The following is a 16,279-nucleotide window of genomic DNA, read 5'->3' as shown; positions in this document are numbered from 1 at the left end:
CTGTGAATGTGGCATGTTGAGCACTTTGAGCACTGCGGGAGAGTAGAAGAGCTACATAAGAATCAGTCCGTTTACCATAACAAAACATTAATGAACATTTTTCTTTATTTTGTTCAGTTTACATTTTTTCTTTGGTCTTTTCCTCATTTTCATGTCCCCTAGTGCAGCGGTCCCCAACCCCCGGGCCTCGGACCGGTACCGGTCCGTGAGTCGTTTGGTACCGGGCCGCGAGAGTTGAGGCTCAGATGGGAAATGTTTGGTTTTCAGGGTTTTTATCGGTTTTCAGCGTTATTTTGTTATCGTTTTTATCGTTTACTCGGTTTTCCTGGGTCTTTTCACGTGTGTTATGAATAAATCTTCTTTTTTTCGGTACCGGTACTAGTTTTATTTTGTTGTATTTATCCGCGACACCTTAAAGGCCGGTCCATGAAAATATTGTCGGGCATAAACCGGTCCGTACCGCTGCTCTAGTATACAGTCTGGAAAGACCTAAAAAAAGAATCCATGTACCAAATCTAAAACGTCAAAAATAAATGTGACAGAAATTCACCCACTTGCTTAACCACGTTCCACTGGAGCTGATAGCTCTCCACACTGACAGGACACGGCTCTAGTCCATCTCAGGGACAAATGTGACAGAAATGATATTTGTAATTACATTTTCTCCGAGCATTTTCTTTCTAAATTAGTTAATTACTTTTCCATTTAGTTTGAACTATTTTTATATGTATTTTATTTTATTATTTTATTTTTCCATCATTTACTTCCTGAACTTTTTAAAAAATTGTATCTCTATACAACTCTTTCTGCCTATATGCAAATGATGAATCTGTTATTTCAACAGTGGTGTGGGGTTGAATTTCTGCCTTTTGGATAAAACAGAGACTTATAGCTCCTAGAATAGGACACACGTGCACATCAGTTTTACAGCCTTCCTTCCTCCCCATGCTGCTGCCATCCTTGTCCATAGTCTTATTACATCCCGTATTGATTACTGTAATTCCCTCTATTTGGTCTCCCTAAAAGGTCCCTTCATAAACTCCAACTTCTTCAAAATTCTGCAGCTCGGATCATAACCCGTACTCCGTCGAGAGCTCATATTACCCCAGTTCTTCAGCAGCTTCACTGGTTGCCCATAGAAGCCAGGATAAACTTTAAAATCTTACTTCTTACAGACAAGTGTGTCCATAAATCTGCTCCTTCATATTTGTGTGACCTGCTCCATATCACCACATATCACACCTCATCACTATGGGGAACAGAGCCTTCAGTCGCTCTGCTCCTCGGCTCTGCAACTCTCTTCCTCCTGCACTAAGAAATATTGACTCTCCGTATTTAAGACACAGCTCAAAACACACCTGTTTAAACTGGCTCATTCGCTTTAATGCTGATTTTTATCTGTTGTCACGCTGTTTTGTAATTTTAACTTATTTTATGTATTTTATGACTACTGTTCCTGTTATTAATTGTGTTTTTTGTAAGGTTTCCTTGGGTTTCTGAAAGGCGCCCTCAAATAAAATGTATTATTATTATTATTATTATTATTATTATAAAAACCTTTCTGCGCTGCGTCTAAGCTTAGATGATCCTGTAATATGTCTAACACGTCACTTATCACCAAACTGAACATAAATGAACCAAATGGAAATTGTTCTGTAGAAAGACATGTTCCCCATCAGTGTTATGTGGACCAGTATAACTGCTGAGTTCATTTAAAGTCTTCATATTTACAGCAATCTTATTCCTACTGTAACATCATGTTTGTGCTGGTTGACCTGTGAGGACATATCCTTAAAAAACAGCTGCTTTCAAACTTGGTTTAAAGACCTTAAAATGAAAAAGATTGCAGATGAATTAAAAGGCTTGAGCATATTATGTGACATGCAAAACTGAAGTGTCACACTATGGAGATGTTGTGTACAATCAAGTTGTAAAACCCTCTCACAGCAGAAACAGGATGCACCCGAGTGTCATGACAAAGGCTGCACATGTTTCTATTATTTTTAATTTTTAGAACAAATTTCAAGCAAACTTTCATTGCACGGTGTTGTATGTAGAATTTTGAGGTAAAAAAATTAATTGAATCCATTTTGGAGGCTGCAACACGACTAAAATTTAGAACAAGTGTGGAAACTTTTGGGATGCGCTGCATCTATTGTGGCTTCCATCACAAGCTGGTGAAAAGAGCCTCCTCTCCAAGAAAGCCTGTGCATGCCCTCAGCAAACACAAACCACACACTGGTTCCATTTTTCAAAGCATGTGTCAATTTGCCAGGTCACAGCAACCCCCGAAACCTCAGCGACCTATCCCGTCCTGCACTCGTACGACGCTGCTCTCTCTCTCCCTTCACGTGGGAGCCCTCCATCTGTTTTGTCTATAATGTGTTACTCGTGCATTTGCCCTGAGGACAGAATTCATGATGCTTTGTAATGGCCAGCCTCGTCGCCCTCCCTCCTGTCCACTCTAAAGTGCCCACTAGGCAGAACCACTTAAAAATGTTTCATGTTGCTTTTCTTCCTGCTTGCTCGGCCTTTGTTGCACGATGAATAGGATGCTGAGAGCCGATGGGCTGCTGGCCTTAATGGTCTCTCCTTTTTACCTCCACCTTATGAGCTATTTGAATTGCATGGCTGATGTTTTGCCGTTGCCTCATCCTGAGAGAACAGAGCTCAAACTCTTAGACAAATTCTCTCCATAATTCATAGCTTCCCCCTACACCCACTTTTTACAACCAGTTATTCTAATACCATATATAACACGACTCGCTGTTACATTTTGCTGCATCTTTTTTCTAATAACCAGCATAACAAGCTCAGGCCTCAAGAGCTAGAACTCCAATATGACATGTCCTTGAGAAACAACAGCTAGCGTTCTCCCATTTATCAGCACTGATTACATGTATTGATCTGACAGAATATGTAGGATTCCCTGGAGAAAGGGGTCAGCAAACCGGAAAATCAGCTGCTGCTGCTGCAGCACAGTATCACGGTCTGTCCACAGTAAGATGGAGAGATCACATCAGATGCCAACCACCAGCAGCTCTTAGGTGAAAGTCAGCATTTAACAGCCTCCTGCTGCCAAATTTATTACCTAGTAAATACACAACAGTAATTCAGGGACATGGCAGCATCCCACCAATAATCTCGCTGATTTATCTGGTCATACTAATCATGTTAGAATACAAAATAACGTAACAGGAAGCTGACTTTCTGCTGGCATGAAAGAAAAGGACAACACTGCCTAGTTTTTGAATTTGACACTCGAACTTTCTTCCTGCCCAAACCGTTGATCTTTTTCAAACATTGCTTGACGTGCTGGATGATGTAAATGTATTTTCTCCCTTTCTCAAAATGACATGAATATAAAAAGCATTTTGTGCCAAAATAGGAATGGAAATGGAAAGTCTGGTTTAATGTGCCAGTAGACTGACAAACAGGACTTTCAACACGATGCACATACATCATTGAACTTTAGGGACAAGAAAGAAAATCTTGCACTCGTCCAGAGGAACAGCACACTGCTTCCTCTGCTGTATACTCTGTACCCAATCAGGTATTTAATGGCTGTGATTGTGATTGCAAGGCGCAGCGGACTATTTGGTTTGTATGCACGGGAGGATATCTGGCCTACAGGAACTATTTTCTCCTGGCGACACACTTCAGTACCCTCAACAGCCTGTTATTCTTTAAACACTGGAATTATGTTTACCATTTATGGACTAAATCACAAGTGCAGCAGTGCTGAGGGACTATTAGGATGCAGCCTGTGGAGCAGTCAAAGTGTTGTTTGATATGAGCTGAAGAACAGATTCTCAATCAGTGACTCCTTAATACAGCCGAAGCTGTTGTTCTGTGTTCTTGTGTCATCTCCTGGATGAGTTGTCAATCACAGAGTAGCCATGGTAGACCAGCAACTCCTGGCAAGGTTCCCACTGCTCCGAGATTTCTAAATGTCTGGATGATGGCTCTCATCATTGTCAGTGATTTTCTTTCTTAGTCGATTCTTTAGATTGTAGCATGAGATGCTTTTAGCGACCTTTTAGCCGACTTCACTTTGTCAGACAGGTTTTAAGTGATTTCTTGATTCAGCTGGTCTGACAATAATCGGGTGAAAGTGAGCTCAGCGTTCCAAAACTTACTTCTAATACTTTTTCACATAAGATCAGGTAGGTTTGGATAGTTTTTTTCCCTTAATAAATTAAAACACAATTCAGAATCTGCACTTTATTTTTTACTTGGGTTATCTTTGTTTAGTAATAACATTTCTTTGATGCTGTGAAACATTTAGGTATGACAAATATAAAAAAAATGCCAAAAGAGATGAGGAGGGGGGAAATACTTGTTCATAGTACAGTAAATACCACTGTAATGCTTCGGCTCGACTTAAAACAGGCTTGGTTTTGAACCATCTCTTCCAAAGTATTTATACTCAGACAGAAAAGCAGAATGCTAATCCAGTTGTTGAACGTGGTTTTGGTATGATTTGAGAAAAGCTATAAAATAATCTAAAGTTCATCACATTATTTGAAATTTAGCATAATCTTTAATCTAAACAGAAAAAATTAGATGTTTTGTAAGAGCACATCAGAGTTCATATATGATGACTGCATTAGATAGATAGATAGATAGATAGATAGATAGATAGATAGATAGATAGATAGATAGATAGATAGATAGATAGATAGATAGTAGGGGTGGGGGAAAATGGATACTGTGTAGCATGGTGATATTTTGTTTGCTAATAATGTATCGATACAGCAGAAATCGATATTTTGTTACAAAAAAGGTTTTTGTGCTCTGACTTCAGAGCATGTTGATCCTTTTTCTGAGCAAGAATCCTGCTCAGGATTTTTTATTTAATGTAAAATTATATTTTGTTTTAATTGACTTTCAAATTCTTCAGTTGCTGAAGGGGCTGCATAGTTTTCATAAACTGCATAGTTCAGAATAGCTATAATTGTACCAGATGGTTGATTCAGTTAAGTTGGACTAGACTGTAATACAAACCGTTCAGTTTGTCAACAATCAAACTGAAATGAGAGAAAGACTGAGTGTGAGACTTTGATATTAGAGAAAATGAATATTGATAAAGTTTACCTTTATGTACAGAATCTGAATATCGCAAAATATTTAAAAAAAAAAAATCGCAATAATATCGTATCGTGCGTTAAGTATTGTGATAATATCGTATCGTGGGATGTTCCCACCTCTAATAGATAGATAGATAGATAGAATAAAGTTAATTCAAACATGTAAATATAACTGAAATAATAAGAGAAAAGAAAAACTTCAAAACATCAAGTTTTCATGAAAATATCTATATCTACACAAGATTGGTGCTCGAAGAGGATTGGGATGAAGTTGACACTTTTTCTATTTCCTCTTTTTTCACATTCCATTATTTACAAGTCAATATTCAGAATTTGGAAACTGAAATCAGAGGGTTGGAAATCCGTATGTACTGTTACTACGTAGCTGCAAGTATAGTTAATGTGGAAAATGTGTTACATCTGCCAAGTTAAAGATATCATCAGACAATGTAAAGCGCCTTCAGGCAGCTGTTGTGATTTGGCACTGAAACTGAATTCAAGTGAAGTGAATTGAATTGATTTCTGCTTGATGACAATTTTCTTATATTCATTTTTTTTTTATCTTAAATTTTTGTTATTTCTTTTTAAATTCAGCGTTGCGTGAATTGATCACTTAAATCGCAAATTTCAGAACATTATCTAGCCAGACAACTGGGACTACATCTGCACATCACACTGCTGTCTTCTTTCAGTCAAACATTGATGCAACTCACCAGCCATGTGCTCCTGACGCTGAGGTCCATTCCTAAGTGAGACTGCAGCCACCTGACATCGCTCTGTTTACTTTGTTTTTCTCAGATAAATGCATTTTGGATTTCTTACAACCTTATCATCTTGCCAAAGGAGTGCCAGTGGTGCAGCCCTGACCTGCACATGGTTCTGAGAACTTATGGTCTTGAACTGTCGATGCCACCCACACAGCCTCATCTTAAAAAGTAAAACTCATTTAATTAAAGTAAGAGCCCGGGAGTCGTCAAAAGCTGCATTACTATTATTGCAAGGGCATGTTTGTGACAAATGCCAACCATGACATATTGCAGAGCACTACAGCTGCGCAATAAATGTTAACAACTTGAAAGGAGAACACAAAACAGAAATTAAAAAGCGTCTCTTAAGAACTTGCATGTTCTTTGTGAGGCTTTATATTGACATATATATATATTTCTACTGACTTTGAACTTGACATCGTCGCCGAATGCAAATATTCTATTTCTTTCAACCAGTGGATGTAACGTTCAAAGACACGCAACCTCCGCACACACAATGGAAAGCCTCGTGGACCACCTCCAGGTTTACGTGTCTTGCTCAAGATCGCCATCTAGCGCTGCAAGCTCGTTAAACTGTGCGTGCTTTCACTCCTCAGGCGGATTCGGTGGATATACAACAACAGCAATAATCATTCTGTTGCCCAATTAACATCCCAATTAATGAAACACGGACTGCTGAGGACCGTCTCCGTGCACAGTCACACCCTTTTAACACCAACAGGAGCTGACTGCAATGGTTTAGTAATTGATCAATCAGCTGAACTACATCCACATGTAAAAGAGTCGACTGTGTGTCTGTTGATGTGAAGTTTAGCCGAGGCGCTTGTAAACTGAACAGAAAAGCGGGGAGATGAACAAAGAGCCAACATGTGGTAAACAGGGCCAAACCGTACAGGGACGGGACAGCAGGACCGCTCAAAAATGAGTTATTAAACTAACTTTTGGGGGAAGCCAGCCTCATATTATCGCCAGAAAGACAACAGCTATTAAATCATTAAATCGCAAGAAATAGCAAGAGGCTATTGTGCTTATATGGTTCAAAATCTGGTTCAAAAGTGCTCATGTGGCATATATATATATATATATATATATATATATATATATATGGAGAGAGAGAGATTATTAATATTAGGAAATATCATTACAAACTGCTTCCTGCTGAATAGTAATTTTTCGATATCCCCTTTAAACGAATATCTGTGCGTGTAGAAACACATGATGAAATCATTTTTAGTGCTTACCTTTAGCGGGGATGCGTCATTTTAAAACAGACTTTTTCAAACGATGCCGGTCCATGAACTCGAGTTAAGTCCTCAGCATCTGTGTCGGAGCACTTCTCAACTTGAGCGCAGAGTCTGTGCTGGTGCTCTGCTGCAGCGCCTCTTCACAGCACAGACAAAGAGCAGCGGACGCAGCGAGAGCAATGCCCCACTTCGCCTGCTACTTTGCATTGCTTAACAACCACTTCCTCCGCTCTTTAACAACACACGTTGGATCAACTTCAAATATTCCTTTTGAGCTGCAACAGCCTCCTGCATCTTCCTGCACTCCAGGAAGACTATAAATCTGTGAAAATTATTATAACGTCTATAGTTATCTAAATGTTTACTATTAGCTGATAATAACTAGTGCTTCTAGCAAAAGTAGCAATAAAACAGCATGAAAACACCTCGTTACAAACAGAAGTTTAAGGTATTTCCCTTCTTTGTTGTGATCAGTGTCAGGGTCATTACTCCAAAAAGTAAAGAAAAGTAAAAAATATACCTGACCTCTACCCACTTTGCTTCCAGCAACGCCCCAGGTCAAACCAGGGTCTGGTGGAAAGCCCGAGTCTACCAATGCCTGGCCTATTACTGGTACACAGTAGTCTCTGCCAGACCACTTGAGGGTGTCCCACTTCTATTACCCAGTAATCCCAGAAAACACATGCTGAGTGCCTACACCTTGAACACACATGGTCTGGTGCTTCTGTTGCCCCCCAGCGTCTGCAGAAGACAAGGGATGAAGGGATTAGCAGATAAACAACTCAGAGAAAAGGAGCATCTTACCAACAGTAAAATGTTGCTACATCTGTCACTACAACCATCTTCCTCTGCTTGTCCACCACTACTATGGTTGGTTTGTCCGTCGGTATCTGGAAGGGGCCTGTCCTTCCATGATGGTTCCTTGTCTTGCTCCTCTTCTTTCTTGGGTTTCTGCTGCCTGAGGTATCTGCTAAGCACGCAGTGAGTTGTGACTATCTTCCTGATGTACTCGAGGATGTTTGTTTTCTCATATGGAGCGTGGTTCTCACACTCACTAATCACGGGCCGCCTTCCTTCTGTTTAGCGTACAGCCTCGGGGTGAAACCCTCCATGCATGGTGGCTTCTATCGCCTCCTTTGGCCTGCTTATTATCCCAGCAGGGCAAAGGTGTTGATATCCTGGATCTTGTTATTACCATTCAGGTGACTCGGCAGGACTATGCCAGTTCACACCTGGCATACAGCTTGGTGTCATCCATGTAGAGGAAATGACCACTGCTCCATTCTCCATGGAGAAAGAGCATTTCCTTGGTGATGGTGACTTTGCTATTGGAGTTAGCCTCTACTGTTGTTTGCCACATCCCCATTGAGTTCCTAATGAAGGCTCTTAGGGTCCTGCTGATCTTGTACAGGCATTCCAGGAATCATGTGTGGGGCATTGAGTCATAGGCTTTCTTGTGGTCAATCCAGTAAACAGAATGGTTAGTCTGGTCTTACTGTCTTGGGCGACTGCTCTGTCTACCAAGAGCTGGTGTTTCGCTCCTCTGGTGTTTCTGGCCAGTCGTTGGCTGCTGCACCCATTCTGGGTATTTTACTGTCTATGCATTTACTCTTGGCTTGTAGTTTGGTATCAAAATGCCAAAACTGCAACACCAAAAACACTCAGCTCAGTTTTTCAGTTTGGAACCTCACTATAGTGAAAAGTGAAGCCAGTGATGCTTTTGTATATCATGGTTCAATTAATTAAGTATAAAACAGGCAATTGTGACTGACAGTCTCAGTCATGCATGTAGTGTCGTCATATTTGAAATCCACCATGTGTCATATGTTAAATTCAAAAAAATAAAACCATACAAACAAAAAGTCCCTCAAACTCTATTCTACAGACTCGTGGGTGACATGACCATGTCACGGCTGCTATGTTCATCTTTAATACACATTCTGTCTGTCTCATATGTTTTAAGAATTTTTCTTTTACTTTGGTATTACATTTAATTACATAGATATAAAGTAGCACCAAAATTGTAACATTTACTGTTTTAGCACTAAAACACTAAAACTGTGCAATATAAATGAAGCTTTTAGTACACATCTGTAGTATTCCTTGATGCTTTGATATTAATGTAGTTTTGTTTACATTTGTGGAAATTGTAAGGTTTACTATAATTACTTTTACGGTAGTGTTGTAGTATAGTTGTGTCAGGAAGGGCACTGGGTGCAAAACTGCCAAATGAAAACATACAGACAAGGGAGCAGCTCAGATTAGATTTGACTCTAACTGCCAACATGAAGATGAATTAAAGGCTTTAACGTTGCTTCGTTTGGATAAATGGTAATGCAGCTTGGGAGCCTTAAATCGCTGATCCGAGTCAGTACCGAGGTTATCAAAAAGACGAATTCCCATTACTGGCCTGAGTGAGCGTCCGACAGCACTTGAACGCAGCAAGACGCGGTACTGCTTGGGCGTCATGACGTCAGCAGTCGTGCCTTTCCTTCCGTATTTCCCTGAACTTTGCCGTGAATGTTTACAACCGTGTCTTCCCGCGTCTTGGCTGAACAGCAAGTTAGCGAGCGCCGGCAGCTGTATGTGGCTCGTTAGTGCGTGTGGACGATGATTAAAACGGAGAGAGTGCTGCATTTGAAAAGCTGCGTGGGGCGGAAGCTCCGAGTGGTCCGGGAACACTATCTGAGAGAGCGGGTCCCCTGCTGCAGCTCGCTGTGTCAGGCCGACTGTGTGAATGGTAAAATCAGCAAAAACTGCTCTTTGTTTACTGCTGTAGAAGAATCTAACGTTGCTGTTAACGCAATGCTGGCAGGTAGTGGTTTGGGGCTGTACGCAATCAAATGAGGAAAATAACGTAATTGTTATTATATTATATTTTGTTTCACTGTAACATGAATCGTGAAATAGCAAAGTGCTGTCATACTGTATGTATGACCCAAAGCTAGAATTACCTCGTATGACAGTTAAATGGCAAATCCCAGCTGTGCACAGATAAGAGGCAAGCGTGCACCAGCCTGACTGTGTGTAGGTCAGATATAAAAACAAAACTTTGGTATCAGATCGGCAGCTTGTGTGGGCAGAACAATGTTATGCGATATTGCTCACTGTGAGGAAGAAACTCTTTAGAGGCAGTCAGGATGCACTCAAAGATTCCTTTCCTGGTTTTGTAAAATGTTGGTAAAATGCAGCAAATGAATACATCCAAGAATATACGTTTAGTGAATTAGTGTTTATTGGTTAAAAAATACATTTGAAAGGATGAAAAACAAAAAACATGTTTTTGTTTTCCCTAAATGTACTCGCACTAGTTAATTTTAGCTCAGTGTAAGAATCGTTATTGATCTGTGCTTTATGGTTATGACAGTTTCTTCTTTCACGGCTCTCAGTCTTAATGTAAGTGCACATCTTCATATGCATGTAATGCATGGAGTGGGGCTGATAAGAGGCAGGTGAACTGGTGTAATATTAATCAAGTTGACACGACCAACAGTACTATCATAAGTTCAATAAAGTGTTCATAGTAGCTGTTAAACCAAATATACTTAATGAGAACATGCAAGTGAGAGAGTAAAGCCAACAGGTTTGTAGAGCTTTTTAGTGACGTCCACTCACTCGACCAGTTTGTTAGAAGCATTCAAAGAAAAGCTTTGGGCATAGCAGGTGTAAAATGCCTGCAGGCTGCCAGCTCTGTAGCTGTTGGTTTCCTTCATGCTATGATCAGCTGCTGACAGTAGGGATGTAAACGCAGAACAGTGTAGAGCTGGATCGATTAGAGCGTTGTCACCAATACCCTGTTTTGCTTTCTGAGTCTGGACTGCATTGATATGTGATCCAAACACTGGATAGGTTCATCTGTAGTAAAGAACAATCACTTAAGCTTGCACATTTGTGCTGCTGTTTAGTGTTTGAGATGAGAATGATCAGCACTTTTATCAAATATCAATACGAGTTTAAAAGGTTTTTTTTTCTGTGTATATTGACTTCATCTTAATACAGATCCTCCTTGTGTTTGTAGGTTATACAGTTATACAGCGCCCTGAAAACATTGTGAGCAACACCTCATGTCTTTGCATTTTGCTTGGAAAATAGAAAATAGGTGCAACAATTTATTGAAATGTCTGAAAACCTAAAAAGAAATCCATTGTATAAGACGTGTCAGGTTTATGTTTTGGGCTAATAGTGCTGCAGATATCAGCCTGTTGGTGAAAAAACACTATTTTATGAATGTCAGACTGCATTATCTTTGGCATGTTTCATAGATTCAGCTAAAGAAATTGGAAAAAGATACAATTTAGTTATTTATTTTTTCTGTGTTATAACGTCTAGATATAACCCTGGTTTATCCCTCGAGTTAGCAAAAAAAAGTCTCATGTTCCTTAAGTACATCTACCCTGTTGAACTTATTATGGGAAATAAATATTTAAGTCAAAACAAGCTGCTGATTATTTCACATTTTACTTGTGAGCAACGGCACATTTAAATCTTACAAATATAGTTATTTGGCTTATATCGTGATATATATCGTGATATATATCGTGATATATATCACGATATATATCACGATATAAGCCAAATATAGTTATTTGGCTTATATCGTGATATATATCGTGATATATATCGTGATATATATCGTTATCGCCTGAAATGAAAAAAACATATCGTGATATGAAAAAATCTCATATCGCCCAGCTCTAGCCCTAACTATGAATTAAAAAGGAAAGTTTTAATCCTAATCTTAATAGTCGAGAGGGCGTCAGTCTCCAAATAGGAAGCTGGTTCTACAAAAAAGGGCTTGAAGGCTGATGCTCTGCCTCCCATTCAGCCCGCAGTCTGAGAGTAAAGTGGGTTTGATTATTCAAGACTTTTCTGTGTAAGAAGAGGAATTTAAAATTAAATTCTGGATTTAACAGGGAAGCCAGTATGGGAGAAATATGTTCTTTTGTTCTTGGACTGGATTAACTGAAGGTTTTTCAAATGATGTTTTTAGGACATCCTGATAATCATCCAATCACACAAAATGACTGCACCTGCTGACTACTTCTGCTCAGCAACTCTTGAAAGGAAACTGTGTTTCTAAAAATGTTAAGTTGCCGTCTCTGGGTTTAAAAAATATGTTGTGAAAGTGACATAAATGTATAGTTCACATGTGTGCAAAATTCATCTGGGAGATTTAATTTAAGTTTAAAATTTAAACATTAAAGTTTAACTTTCTTTCAAATTGTGCAACAGGCCAGCGGTGCAGATGCGTATGGCACTTAGAGCACACGTACTGGCTACGATGTCAATCGAGCATATCAGCCTGTTGGTGAAAAAACACTATTTTATGAATGTCAGACTGCATTATCTTTGGCATGTTTCATAGATTCAGCTAAAGAAATTGGAAAAAGATACAATTTAATTATTTATTTTTGCTGTGTTATAATGTCTCGATATAACCCTGGTTTATCCCTCGAGTTAGGTGTTTTTTTTATGAATGATTCATAGGTTAGGCTTAACAAATTAAAACTAAATGAAAATGTTTGGTATAATAACTGTGAATGAAAAACCATCAAGTGTCCAAAGAAAGACTTTTAGAAAGCCTGGAAAACTGCTGTGAGGCAGCTCACTGTTAATATGATGGGTCATAATCAAGATAGTCTGCATTATAATAACTGGTACTGAAATATATCAAAGTAACAATAAATTTTAGTTTTTGCCATATAATATGCTGATGAACATCTGGTGTGCAAATAAAGTAAAAACGAGTCTTTTAAAGGGAGTGACGTGTAAGCACAATAAACTCTTTATATGGGACATTTTGGAAAATATTTAAATGCATTTCTCTGGATGTGCATCGATTCTTGTCATCTGTGCGACGTTTAGTAGGAAACAAGCAAATGTAAAAGAAGGATGCTTTTAAGTGTCTTTTAGCACAGTTGATAAAATTTCCAATAGGAAATCAAGCAAATAAAAGCTGTAGAAACAAGAATTTATCGCTGAACATTGATCTTCCCAAACAGATGGAAAACTGCTGCCTGGAGATTTGACCCACTATGTGGTGCCTGATGCTGCTGTCGTGGTCGACTACCTGGAGATCTTGGAGTTCAGAGAGCTGCAGGGCATCGTCTTCACCCAGACTGCTTGCCAGGCTCTACAGAGCAAGAATCGCAGGTACAATTGTTTGGGTTGTTTTTGGGGTGAAAACGTTTACTGGGAAGCAAACAGGTCAGTACTGATGTTCTTTTTTTGTTATTTGTGGCTTTGTTACATGGAAACTGTTTTAGTTCTTCATCATATAGGTTTTGAACAGTCAGCTCATGTAATGTTGAAGAAACACATTGACCACTGAAATCAGTAAATGCTGATCCATCCATCCTGGGTTTGTGTCAGCCAGTCTGTCACAGGACTAACACAGACAGGAGACAACCATTCGCACTCGCATATATGGGCAATTTAATGTTTCCAACTAACCTATCCCCACTAACTGCATGTCTTAAAATGCAGTTAGTGGTGATGTCATTAAAATGAATGCAACTTGTCTGCGTTGTTAATAGGGCTGGGTATCGTCACTGATTTCTAGAATCGATTCAATTCCGATTCACAAGGTCCTGAATCAATTCGATCCACGATTCGATTTAATTCAATTCGATTCGATTTGAATCCTGGAAATTTTGACAGTCAGAAATATTATAATTCAGATCAGTACATTTACATATTTTTGTATCTATAAAAAGGAAGCTGACACACCAAGACTTTATCAAAGGTGTGAGCATCACAGCAGAGGCCTTTGTGTCAAAGTAGCTAAAGATAAAACAGAAAAACATGAAGATGATTTTCCTGTTCTGGGATTTTATAAAAATATTCTGCAGTACATCAAAAACGAAAGAAAACCATTAATCAACACATGAACATTACCTCTGAAGTTACAGCGGTTTTATTAGAGACGTTTTGCATTTTGCATAATTTTAAAAAGTTTAAATTGGTTCAGTATTGAACGGCAGAAATTAGGTTTTCTTTTCGGAAGTATGTAAAACGAAAAAGAAAAAAAACATCGGCCGGCAGCGAATAATGAAGAAAACAGATTTTTAGACGGGAAACTGTTCTTGAAGTACAGAGAGAGAGAGAGAGAGAGAGCTGTGCATCCTGGTGGAAGCAAAACAGTAAAAGTAAGAGTGAATACATGACGATGTTTATGTGAAGCGTAGTTTGGATCTTCTTTTGCTGCTGGTTCGGTCAATATTGTTTGGAGAGACATCAAACTAACAGCTTTAGAATCAGCGCAAAAAGGGCGTGAACACAAAGCGCCAACCCGCCGAAACATCAGAATCAGCGAGCTGTCGGCTTTCAGCCCCGACCGTGAGAAAGGCGACATCTCACTGATTCTGATCCGCGGTCGCGCTGTGTGTTTACGTCTTTGTGCAGAGTCCATGTTCCTGCTCTCATTTACTGTCTTAGCTGTTTGGTGGTTGTTGAAATTTTGTGAGATTTCACCAGAGATTCTGGCATTTCGGTTATTTCGTTATCCTAGCCAGAGTCGATTTTAATCGATAGATCGATTATAAAAACCCACCCCTAGTTGTTAACTATCCCCAAACACGGCACCTGCTTCCTGAAATGCTCAGAGTAGCTCATCTGGAACCAGCCGTGCTCAAAGTCTTTTAAACGACTTTCCTCCCCATTCTGATGCTCTTTTTGATTTTCTGTTTGAAATGTTGAGTTGCATTCATAATCGAGCTGTTAGCTGTGTGCCCAGCTTAACCTAGCTACACGTTTGTAGACATTGACCAGGGGTCAGCCTCATTATATCAGAGCTCTGCTGACGAAGCTGAAAGAGACGCAGCCTGTGACTTGAAATATGTGTCCAGCATAAACATGCAGGAGAGCTTTGGACAAACTTGATGAGCACTGTAAATAAGAAGTCCCACGTGAACTCGGGTTTCAGTCCAGTTTATTTCTGATTTGTGCTCACACAGCCATTTTAGAGTGTTGCATCATTAATGTGATGAGGCTTCACTTTGATAGTGTTGACATCTGGTGAAACATACAGAGTTGTCATACTGAATCACTACTTACTGTTTTCCATCGACTTTAACGTGCACAGCAAAGAGAAAAAAGCTTCATCGTGGACTCTCTTTGCAGAATTGCTGAATTGTCTATACATCATCTATATTAACTCAACTAGTGATCGGGGCATTTGTAGGCCTTTATTCCTTATTTCATCTGTTTGATCAGGACAAGTGTTCATTTTTAGTGTAAAACAGCTACTACATGTACTCTGAAATGTGCCACGTTAAAGTTAGTGCAGTATAGTGTTAACCAGTGTTGGTCAAGTTACTTGAAAAAAGTAATCAGTAACTAATTACTGATTACTTCCCCAAAAAAGTAATCCGGTTACTTTACTGATTACTTATTTTCAAAAGTAATTAATTACTTAGTTACTTATTTACTTAGTTACTTTTTAAAAACACGATTTACAACCTGAATAGGTGATAAAGTGATAGATCTTTCAGCCCAATTCTACTTTTTCTGCATAATCATCATACAAAATGTAATCAAATGGAAAAGTCTCTTTTTAAAACTTGTTTTATTAGTTTTAATCTTTTAACTTTATGCATCAAGCAAAAATTTAATTATCTGCAACATTCTCTGACTGGAAGAAATTAGTTTAACATTTAAACCTATTTTCTGCACATTCCAGCACATAAAATAAAATATTTTTTGTGTTTACACTCAGTCTTTCAAATAGATGCAAGTAAAACACAGCAGAAAATAAATAAAGTCAAAGACTAGCGGTCCTGTTGCTCTATTTTCACCTGTAAAGCAGGAGTGGGGTAGGCGGAGGGTTACCCTGGTGCAGGTGTGCAGCGGTCAGTGGAAGAATCCGCGAGTTTCTCTGTGAGTTTCCCATTACGTCGTAGCTACTCGGTGCTTGTTTGGAAGTTTAGGGGTTTTTTCGCTGTAAAAAGAAGTTTTCTTCCCACGCACAACGGACACTAATGTTTTTGTCACTTTTTATGGAATCAAACTCAAAGTAAGGTCAGTACTTCCACGCTTTAAACGCTGCACGCTCATACTCTCTCTGCACTCGATATATGATCCATTGTTGATCTGCACACAGCTGTTGTCACGAACGTCGCACTCGCTTACGTCACTGTCATGAGACATTCTCGCAAAAATCACGGTTTTAGTAACGCAG

At 39.2% G+C, this 16,279-nt stretch overlaps 2 protein-coding genes across 5 annotated transcripts in view; one reads left to right on the top strand and one right to left on the bottom strand.

The window, feature by feature from the left end:
* Positions 1-7,381, bottom strand: part of LOC146525160 (multiple epidermal growth factor-like domains protein 11) — a 289,529-nt gene extending 282,148 nt beyond the window's left edge. For 2 of the 4 annotated variants that reach the window (XM_085154203.1, XM_085154371.1), the window contains exon 1: positions 7,099-7,378. The gene's annotated coding sequence lies outside the window, so the exon portion shown is untranslated. Of the gene's footprint in view, positions 1-7,098 lie in introns of all 4 variants that reach the window. The other 2 variants (XM_085154285.1, XM_085154443.1) reach the window with 2 other exon arrangements.
* A 2,183-nt stretch (positions 7,382-9,564) lies between these two features.
* Positions 9,565-16,279, top strand: part of dis3l (DIS3 like exosome 3'-5' exoribonuclease) — a 49,239-nt gene continuing 42,524 nt past the window's right edge. The window contains exons 1-2 of the mRNA XM_085154546.1: positions 9,565-9,841; positions 13,104-13,254. Coding sequence (XP_085010672.1) covers positions 9,712-9,841; positions 13,104-13,254 — 281 coding nt within the window. The 5' untranslated portion in view covers positions 9,565-9,711. The remainder of the gene's footprint in view (positions 9,842-13,103; positions 13,255-16,279) is intronic.

The sequence above is a fragment of the Neolamprologus multifasciatus genome, chromosome 1, assembly GCF_963576455.1.
Source record: "Neolamprologus multifasciatus chromosome 1, fNeoMul1.2, whole genome shotgun sequence".
Classification (NCBI taxonomy): Eukaryota; Metazoa; Chordata; class Actinopteri; order Cichliformes; family Cichlidae; genus Neolamprologus; species Neolamprologus multifasciatus.
This window is presented reverse-complemented; position numbering and strand designations above follow the sequence as displayed.